Here is a 10,621-nt window from a genome sequence, read left to right as displayed (position 1 = left end):
CCTTGTATATACATATACATATATATTGCGGAACTAAATATTTATTACATATATATATGTAAAAATCGATTTTTATTTATTTCGTGAATAAATATCAATGTATCACTTATACTTATAACATACGTCTTACTACGGATGACCATATTTCTACTTTGACCCTTTATATCTTGGGAAATATTGACTTTTGGGACTTAGTGCAATGATAACTTTTTATCAGCATGGCGAAAACTATAACATAATGAAATTTCAGCCAATTTGACCGAAAACCATTTTCCATAGGTTTTGTGCGGGGTCCTTTATTTTAATATAATTTTGTAAAAAATGATACCATCTAAATAAAAATTTACCGTTATAAAATATATATATATATATATATATATATATATATATATATATATATAATTATATATTAGGAAACACGACATAGAGAAAAGAATAGTATTTACTGCACTGTTTTTGTGTAATGGTAGGTCAGAAAACTATTATTTTATACTTTGAGTAACATTGTACTGAGTGAAACATGGCAAAATAGTGACTATGAAGTTAGTTTCCAATTAACATTTACTATCTAAATGATAAAATAGGTATATAAAAACATAATTCTTTTCTATAAATAGTGAATTTATGAGTAGTTTTCTTGATGTGCCACAAAAAATATGCTACTTGGACATCCTGAAAATACATACCTGGTGAATAAACTCCTTAATTTTGTGGTATTAATCGCAAATATAACAATTAAAACCAAAGTTTAGCTTTAGTTTCCATAATATAGCAAATAATAATAAAAAGGAAATTTTTCCAAAGTCATCTCTTTAAAATCTAGTTTTCTGTTTCAAACTGATATGATAGCTCTGTAAGAGTTTAGGAATATTTTAATTTCTTATAGAGGAATATAAAAGCTGCAAAATTTATTCTTCTGTTGTATAACTATCCTTACCTAAAAAATGTTAAAAGTTACCTACTAATATAACATTTAAGATAAATTTTAGTTTTTCTGTAGTATGAAACATGAAAGTAAAAAGTTGTAGTATAAAATATATTTTATTGTCTTACTTTTATCATATTTTATACCATAAATTTACAAAAATTAAAATATAGCTTATATTTCCTAAACTAGAGCTAAATAATTTGTTCATTGTTATCTTCTGTCTCAATATAAATTTAAAAATCAAAATTCATGGATAAATTTAATTATGCAAAATTTACTGATTAGTACAATCAATATACTTATAACATACCTTTTGAAATGTATCTTCATCTGTAATATCATAAACAAGAATAGCACCATTAGACATTCTGTAATAAATTGGACCTAATGCATGAAATTTTTCTTGTCCAGCTGTATCCCATATTGCCAAGTTCACCCTTTTCCCATTAATATTCAATTTTTTATTTAGAAATGATGCCTAAAACAGAGTACAATCAAATTGTTAAAATGTCATCCAAAGTTTTTTCTGCGTCTATAACATAATAATAAAGTTAAACATTATAATACATTATAAGTACATTATAATTAAGTTTTAGCATAGAAAAAAGCAATTGAGATTAGAATTGAATCAATGCAATGTGAATTGGTTCTTAAAAATATACAAGTTACCTGCAGTGTACTGATATGTCTATCATTGAACTTGTCCTCAACGTATCGAAGTGCAACCGAGGTCTTGCCGACGCAGCCCTCGCCAAGTAAAACGACTTTAAAATTATATCCATTAGTGGTGTTAAGGACCGGACTAGCCATAATTCTGAATATGCTACGACTTGTACACTTTTTAAACTTGTAAAATAAGTTGTAGGAAGCAATATTAATGTGCAACCGAGTTGGAGTGTTCGTACGGCTGTGTTGAGGGACACAATAATATTCCTTCTCAAACTATAAATTGTTTGCGAGTAGTAATTATATCATAATCATCCGGTCTAATGTTCGTCCGCAATACGATACGATGCAGTGATGGCGACTATACGCTAATCTCCGATCCATCCGAGCACTAAAATCATTTTTTTCGTTTCGTGGCATTACAGCATGACTTAGAAATACTCTAATTAATCTAATACTATTTCATATATAATCGTATATTTAAATTTGATGCCGACAATACGACGCCTAAAATACATTATATTCTAGGACTCTAGTCCCCACTAATCAATGCACAAATTTACACAGATTACGAAAATGTGCTGTCGACTTATGTATGCGCCACCTGGTAAAGAATCTATGAATGTGTGATCATAGACTTATGCAGGATTCACACTGCGTCCGATGTTCGACGTACGATGTTCGATATCCAATAAAAGAATAGCTTTCTAGTGGAGAATTGAATTCGGGAGCGTCCCGATTGACCACGGTACAACCAACCGATGCAAAGAATTATCTAGTGAATTACCAGGTTGAACCAATCATTACAATCTGTGTCCAATCGTATCGTGGTCAATTGGGTCCCATCCATTGAATTCTATATTAAAAAGCTGTTCTATATTAGAAAGCTGAAGAAAATTTTACTCTTAAGGATGCGTTTAGAAAGAGATGGAGAAAGAAATAGCGTAACGAAACCTTTGACTACATAACCATGGATTGCTAGTGGCGATTCTAAAGCGTCGTCTATAATATGCAGAGTAAACTTGGAGTAAGAAGTAAGCCGTAAGAATTAATCAATTATAGACGATTATTTTTATAATAATCGACTACGATTGGCCAATTCTTACGGCTTACTTCTTACTCCAAGTTTAGGCTGATATTTCACGTGTCATACGATAAACTTTTTGGATACGTTCATTGGTTGACGAACAAAGAACCTAGAAATACTCTATTCGCTAACCAATAAACGTATCCGAAAAGCTTGTCGTACGACACATGAAATATTGACCCTTATGGCTCCTGCACACAGGACGCGGCAATGCTTGCCGCGCGGCAGAAGTTCGCGTGACAGCCAATCAATATGTTACTTTCCGTAATAACCTTCTAGCTCTTACAGAAAAGCAACATATTGATTGGCTGTCGCGCGAACTTCTGCCGCGCGGCAAGCATTACCGCGTCCTGTGTGCAGGAGCCATAAGACGTAAGCAGTAAGCAAATTGACCAATCACAACGTTTGTTCGCGTCGCATGCCCCAACGTGCTTCTACTCGCTCCAACGCACTCTGATTGGCCACGTCACCACGCGGACCAATCAGAGTACGTTGGAGCGAGTAGGAGCACGTTGAGGCACCTATTATCTTACAAAATATGTTAGATAATACAGTACGCAACTAGAAAGCACCCGATAGCGAGTTCGGTGCTAGTGAGGGTGCCATTACATGAAGGGTGGAAACGCGGAAACGCGGAAGACAAAATCTTACTAGATTTCCGCGTTCCGCGAATTGAATCAGGGTGCAAACCCATGCAGCGGATTGCGGAGCGTGGAACGAGAGCGGAACCAATCACGAGTGTTCCGCTTTTTCAACAGTTTGTCAGCAGTTTTTAGTGGAATCTGCGGAAAAATTTTGACTAATAAACTGATTTATGTACGTGTGTGTATTATGTATGTGTATTATGTGTGTGTATTATGTGTGTATTATGTATGTATGTCAAGATGTGTTAAGCAATTGGAAAGCACCAATCGTAAGCATCCAATACGTCATTGGCTTGGTTTACATCGTACACTTGATACGCGTACTAAATAGTAACTTTCTATTAGATAATCTTAATATTAACAATACATATTAACGGCGACGCGTTCAATCAATACAATATGTTTTCTTGATGAGAATTATATCAGCTTAAACGGACGTCTACATTGGAAGTAAGCAGTAAGAAGTAGGAAGTAAGAATAAGAAATTGACCAATCATAGTTGATTACTCTTCTCACATTTGACTATGGTTGGTCAATTTCTTACTCTTACTTCCTACTTCTTACTGCTTACTTCCAATGTAGACGTCCCTTAAGGGACGTCTACATTGGAAGTAAGCAGTAAGAAGTAGGAAGTAAGAGTAAGAAATTGACCAACCACAGTCGAATATGAGAAGAATAATTAACTATGATTGGTCAATTTCTTACTCTTACTTCCTACTTCTTACTGCTTACTTCCAATGTAGACGTCCCTTAAGGGACGTCTACATTGGAAGTAAATAGAAAGAAGTAGGAAGTAAGAGTAAGAAATTGACCAATCATAGTTAATTATTCTTACTTCCTACTTACTTCCAATGTAGACGTCCCTTAAGGGACGTCTACATTGGAAGTAAGTAGGAAGTAAGAGTAAGAAATTGACCAACCACAGTCGAATATGAGAAGAATAATTAACTATGATTGGTCAATTTCTTACTCTTACTTCCTACTTCTTACTGTTTACTTTCAATGTAGACGTCCCTTAAGGGACGTCTACATTGAAAGTAAACAGTAAGAAGTAGGAAGTAAGAGTAAGAAATTGACCAACCACAGTCGAATATGAGAAGAATAATTAACTATGATTGGTCAATTTCTTACTCTTACTTCCTACTTCTTACTGTTTACTTTCAATGTAGACGTCCCTTTATACCGTTGTTTATATCGTCGATATTAAGATTAATAGAAAGTTACTATTTAGTATGCGTATTAAGTGCACGATGTAAACCAGGTCATTGGCTGCGTTCAGGAAACATAGCTGATCAGTGAGCGGTCAGTGATTATTGGTCCTTACTGTTAGATCCCTAACTTTAAACCAATTACATTGACTAATTGCTCAACCGTTGTGCAACAGTTGTGTCTTCTGAACGCACCCATTGATTGCGTCCTAGGCCAAAGTGTAAAAGTGTCAAAAGTGCAAGCAACGTGAATAGATCTATTATGGCTGGGTTCCGAAATGTACTGCCAGTACTGAAAATCTATAGTTTATGTTACGTATATTATAGAATTTCAGTACTGGCAGTGAATTTCGAAACGCAGCCTATGTCTATTTATAGTGTGACGTAAAATGAACGAAATATTTAATAAAATGTCTAAGGAATTTGTAACTGTCGATGGTAATGTAAAGAAGATTCAAAAAGAGAATCTAACTCCATACAAAATAGCAACTGTTATTTTAATTAGAGAGTATTGTAATGAAACTACAAAAGGTATAATCTACCACCTATATATTTATTACTATTATATTTTTTATTATATCATTGTATATTCATTGTACATTTTATTATATTTTTTACTGTATTATTTATTTTATACCCTACTTTACTTTTTTGCACTAATATATTTAATTAATTAATCTTTTATAGCAATTGTGGAAAGACGTGATTTTTGTTTAGCCTCATTAAAATTGATTCAGGTAACCATTTCTTTTTAATTGTTATGAAATGTATCGACTAAAAATCTTACTTATAAGTACAGAACATTGGAAGAAAACAGTTTTTAATTATGTATATTAATAATTATTATTTTTAGTCAGCAGACATGGAATTGAATGTCTTATTAAACTTATTATATTCTCCTGAATATATTTTACATCGATTTGCCAACCAGTTGGAAGTAGAGTTGGATATTCTATGTAATAAAGGAGTCGATGGATTATTAGATTTATTTAACAGCCTTTGTCGATTAATAGAATCCAAGGAGCATACACTTTCTATACCAATATTGAGTAGAAATTCTATTCTTGGACTATATGTTCGTAGGATGCGTATTTTTTTTGAAAAATTGCCTTTTAATCAGGTAGTTGCACTTTATAATGATCTAAAAAAATATGTCGAGAGGAAAATTTGTAGTACTAGAAACTCTGATATCTCTATAATCTCCAAGCAAGAAAACTGTGATATAAATAAGTAAGTTAATGCAAACATAATTTAATACAGACATAATTTTGCACATATTCAGTATTATACATGATAAACTAGCTATTGTTATAACTAACATACTATTTATACTAACATTGGTTTTACTTAGAACAAAAAGAGTTTGGGGTGGAAGACAAGCAGAATTACTTGTGGCACAACAAGCTTATGCCTTACAAACTGATGAGCATAAGGCAATACCACCAGCAGAGTTGCAGACTCTCGTTCAAGATCTTTTAAAGTGTAGTCCTTATTACGCAGATGCAGTAAGTACCAGAATATTTATATATATATATATATATATATATATTTTTGTATAATAAAGTTGAACAAAATTATCTTTCTTCAGCACTATTTAAGTTATTTAAATTGCATTCGTGTGAATGATTTTTGTGGAGCAGTGAACAGTCTTTATCACTGTTTTGATAGAATGGCACCTCTAGAGAATCGATCTGCGCCTGAAGATCGTTCTCGCACTTTTAGGTACGCAGCACTCAACTTGGCTGTTTTACATGCCCAATTTAATCACAAGTAAGATATTTATTCCATAGTTTATAATTTTTTAGTGAATAACACATACTGTTTCTTCCTTTTTTTATCTATTTTTTTTTTAAAGGGAAGTTGCACAGTTTGCTTTGAAAGAAGCAATTACACTAGCTCAAGAAGCTGGAGATAATGTGTGTTTGCAGCTTGCATATTCTTGGATATATTACTTGACCAGTGAAGAAAAGTAAGTGCGAGAATTTTTAGTAATATAATAAGTAAATTGTTTTATTTGTAAAGTAAATGTTTGGTTTTTGTTTGATATATATGTTTGTTATCCTAGAGGACCTCTTATAGAACGTTCAGTCGGTAAAGCGAGCATACTCGGCATTACACATACAACAGGCTTGAGTCTCATTTCATATGCACATAACTCTGCTCTAGAAGCCAAGAATCCTCCTCAAGTGTTCGAGGTATTGATTACTCGGAATCATATAACAATGAGATATTTACTTATATCATGTTTTATATCATGTCTTATATCATGTTCTCCTTGTAGACACTAATTAAATCGGACGTGTTAAATTGTCAGCATTCGATGTCAGACTTGATGTCTATTACTTTTGCGGAGAAGTCCGCATTATGGGCGTATTATGGTAAAACAGAAATGGCTTCGCTTTGTGCTCAGCTGTTGCTTCTTCACAATACTGGTGACAAGAAACAGCATATGTTCAATGGACCGTCCACATGCCAAGCGATTGTCACTATCGCGAATATGTTAATCGAATTTGGTGAATATACGCTCAGCGACGTCGTGCTGGCCCATGCCAAGGAGAGATTTCCTAACGAGCCCTGTAACAAAGTGTGTGCAATTTTATACAAGATATTTGAAGATTTTATAGAAATAATTTTACATTCCTAAATAAAAATATTGAGGCACAAATAGGTATTATACGATTAAATTTAATTAATGTGCTTTTTGCTTCTTGTTTCTTATTTTCTTTTTCTAGCTTAAGATTTGAGTCAGAAAGAGATAAAGAAATAGGAAACAAGGAACATTGCAAATTAAGTTTTATAAAGAAAAGAGCTTTGTTTTCTATTAATTCATAATTCTCGTATTTTAGATATGGATACTGAGCGAACAGCTGCATTTATTCACACAATTAATGAGACAAGAAAAATGGAGCGAGGCAGAGACAGCAGCTCGAAATATTTCAAGTTTAGATCAGTTAGAATGCAACTTTAGGTAGCAACTAATTTATACTTATTTTGTAGATGAATACACATCACAGAAAATAAAATAAAATATTGTAAACAATTTCCAGATTAGCAGAAGTATGTTTGGCGAAAGGTGATTATCCAAAAGGATTGGAGTATATTAGCATTATTGAGCAGCATTCGGATGTGACTCCGCCACATAAAATACGTGCCACGCTTCTCTTTAGCCAGATAACATGCGTTTCGTCACTGTTGGGTAATGGGACAGCCGCTACTAATTGCATAGTGCGTCTGAATTCAGCTTTGGAATTGGCTGCACAAAATTACCTGTCCTATTACAAAGCGCTCGTCAAGATGCATCTTGCTAATGTACAAGTTAGTTATCCTACTTTTTTTTCTTTAAGGAGGTTGTAAGGCTGTTGTTACAATGATGTATCAAGAGGACCATTCAAGATTTATTATTTATCAAACAAATTTATATTTTTATACTTTTATGAATTTATTAGCTAAATAATAAATGTTAATTTGAGGCAAAGTTGATATGAATATATATATATATATATATATATATATATATATATATATATATACACATATTATAAATTTGAGAAAGATTATTTAAAAAATTTTTTTATTAATACATTCATTTATGCATTAGTTGATTTAATAAAAGTACATAAATAATAGAAAGAGGTACATAAGTGTTTAGATATGTATATGTATTTCGAGTATTATTATAAATTATAAACTTTCTACTGTTGTGTTTTCTAAACAAAACTCAATAATTCTTGAAATTTATATATAACGTCGGTAGTATGATATTAGTCTAATATCATAGTTATTTTTATTAAAACATTTAGTTAAAAATAAATTTTAACATTTTTAACATTTAAAATTTACTTAAAAATATTAGTTTATATAAAATTAAAAATCGAAATTAAAAATAGCATGTCAACTTCAGAAATATGTATAAAAACTTTCAAATTTAATTTCAAATATTTCAATTCTGGAATGGTCAATTTTTTTCTAATTACACGAGTAGTTAGATAATATTTATATGTAACGCGAGTTTCTATAAATTTTTAATAAATTTATTTTGTCTCACAACCTCCTTAACTCTTAGGCTGAAGTCCCATGTAATTTCCGCGTATCGCGTAACCAATAAATTGTGATGTTTATTATTTCTATTGGAACTTCTAAAAGAATAGAAAGATGTGATTGGTTACGCGGTTACGCGTTACGCGAAAATACGTACCATGGGACTACACCCTTAGATCTCGGATCATTTGGCAGTAAGTCGATCGTTGTGTGTTGCGCAAAGCTAGTGCTAGTACTAGTTGTCACAATGGTCACGTTCAGCAGAGAAAACTACTCGACTATCGCTCCGTAGCGAATGTTCATGATTGGAATATTCTTTTAAATTTTTGACAGATCCGGATAGACGTACCAGTCAGAGACGTTTGCTACGGAGCGGTAGCGAAGCAGTTTTCTCTGTTGAACCTGATCATTGCCTCACTTCTACACGCAGTTAGTGTTAGCGTCGGACATCGTCCACATGCAATGACAATTGAGCATCAAATGTCTCTTCTGTTCGCGCACAGCAAAGACTTCAGGACACATGTATGCTATGCTCGAAGTCTAAAGACCAGTTCTGTAACTCGTTATTGGAGCTAACGACAGTTTCGTTATCGTTGCGCAACTTTTCTACAGTATAAAAAAGCTGCGCAACGATAACGAAACTGTCGTTAACTTCAATAACGAGTTACAGAATTCCAGCACAATGCACGTATATTGCCATAATATCTTACGTTATCTTACATTAGAACCTTGCGTTAGAACCTTGACACGTAAGTCAGTCCTACGGCAACACATAAAGAAAAACATAACGTCTGATGCTCTATTTTTAAGTTACGTTATGTTACGTTGTCCTTTGTGCATTGCCGTAAGATCAGTTTACCTGTTACGTATAAAGATGCGGCTCCAATGATCCGTAAACATATCCGTATCCGTAACCATAAAGGAAATCGAGTCGTCATATAGGTGTATCCGTAAGAGTTGGTTTATTTGAAGTTTTACGGTTACGGTAATGGGAAGAAGTTAGTGCTGCGATTCTAAGCAAATATACAACTAAATCGTAAAATCGTAGTTTACGAAAAAAACAAAAAAAAATAGATATTTACGAGTTATCATATAACATATGGTCCACATAGAATTGCAGATCTACTCATAAGTTCTTACGAGTCTTACGAAAACAAGTGACGAGTTTTACGATCTTGTCTAGAATAGATTCCGATTTATACTCAGAACTAGAGATGCCCGATTCTTAATCGATTCGATTCTTTCCCTAACAAATTTAGGGAAAAATGGTTGTTCGTACTGCTTGCATGTTTCATACTTTTCGCTTTTAAAAAGAGATGAACGCCTAATCAGACGCTTGGAAGAAACAATCGAGTTGATTGTCTCGTTTTTGCTTCTTCGAAACATTCCAATATACTTCTGTCTAGTTTTAAATACGAAAAGTGCGAAGAGTACAAACAACACGAATAAGCCTATTTTTGGGGAAAGAATCGAATCGATTCAGAATCGGGCATCTCTACTTAGAACATATGTTTATATATTTATAACTACATAGAAATATTTATATCTTATAATAATAAATTCTATAGACCAACGTTCAATAGAACTGATCCATAATAAATGACAAGATTTCTTTGATGGAACTTGATGAAACTTTATACAAAGACGGAGGTTAAAATCAGCTCAAATAAATTCATATTACAGGTTTACGATTTGTTACGTTACAGCAGTTACCATTGTGAACGTTAGGAAGCGATTTCTGATGTTATCAGAATACAGTTATGTTTACGGATCTCACATTGGACTTCGGGCTCGATTCTCTAATTAGTTGCGTATACGTAAGTATTATTGCGCAGCTATTTTATGGTTTGATTAAGCCTGTGCAGTAAAACTTACGTATATGAAACTAATAAGGCTAGTGGCACACAAAAAAACTTGAGCAGTAAAACTTAAGCAGTAAGCAAATTGACCAATCACAGTCGTTGATTCTTCTAAAGCTGGTGGCATACAGAAAAACTTAAGCAGTAAGCAAATTGACCAATCATAGTCATTGATTCTTCTTACGGTCCTT

At 32.9% G+C, this 10,621-nt stretch overlaps 2 protein-coding genes across 4 annotated transcripts in view; one reads left to right on the top strand and one right to left on the bottom strand.

The window, feature by feature from the left end:
* The window catches only part of LOC116849881 (ras-related protein Rab-21), a 5,718-nt gene extending 3,517 nt beyond the window's left edge, over positions 1-2,201 (bottom strand). The window contains exons 1-2 of the mRNA XM_032827507.1: positions 1,598-2,201; positions 1,239-1,406 (exon numbers count right to left, since the gene is read on the bottom strand). Of these exons, the coding sequence (XP_032683398.1) occupies positions 1,239-1,406; positions 1,598-1,738 (309 nt within the window). The 5' untranslated portion in view covers positions 1,739-2,201. The remainder of the gene's footprint in view (positions 1-1,238; positions 1,407-1,597) is intronic.
* Positions 2,202-4,786: 2,585 nt separating this feature from the next.
* The window catches only part of LOC116849883 (anaphase-promoting complex subunit 5), an 8,736-nt gene continuing 2,901 nt past the window's right edge, over positions 4,787-10,621 (top strand). The window contains exons 1-11 of one of the 3 annotated variants that reach the window (XM_032827508.1): positions 4,787-5,064; positions 5,221-5,270; positions 5,387-5,763; positions 5,885-6,038; positions 6,122-6,303; positions 6,389-6,502; positions 6,599-6,728; positions 6,815-7,117; positions 7,380-7,501; positions 7,581-7,848; positions 8,905-9,093. In XM_032827508.1, the coding sequence (XP_032683399.1) occupies positions 4,923-5,064; positions 5,221-5,270; positions 5,387-5,763; positions 5,885-6,038; positions 6,122-6,303; positions 6,389-6,502; positions 6,599-6,728; positions 6,815-7,117; positions 7,380-7,501; positions 7,581-7,848; positions 8,905-9,093 (2,031 nt within the window). In that variant the 5' untranslated portion in view covers positions 4,787-4,922. The remainder of the gene's footprint in view (positions 5,065-5,220; positions 5,271-5,386; positions 5,764-5,884; positions 6,039-6,121; positions 6,304-6,388; positions 6,503-6,598; positions 6,729-6,814; positions 7,118-7,379; positions 7,502-7,580; positions 7,849-8,904; positions 9,094-10,621) is intronic. The other 2 variants (XM_032827510.1, XM_032827509.1) reach the window with 2 other exon arrangements.

Source organism: Odontomachus brunneus, unplaced genomic scaffold (genome assembly GCF_010583005.1).
Source record: "Odontomachus brunneus isolate Ranch 3 - 2012 unplaced genomic scaffold, Obru_v1 Obru_scaffold_127, whole genome shotgun sequence".
NCBI classification, from domain to species: domain Eukaryota; kingdom Metazoa; phylum Arthropoda; class Insecta; order Hymenoptera; family Formicidae; genus Odontomachus; species Odontomachus brunneus.
This window is presented reverse-complemented; position numbering and strand designations above follow the sequence as displayed.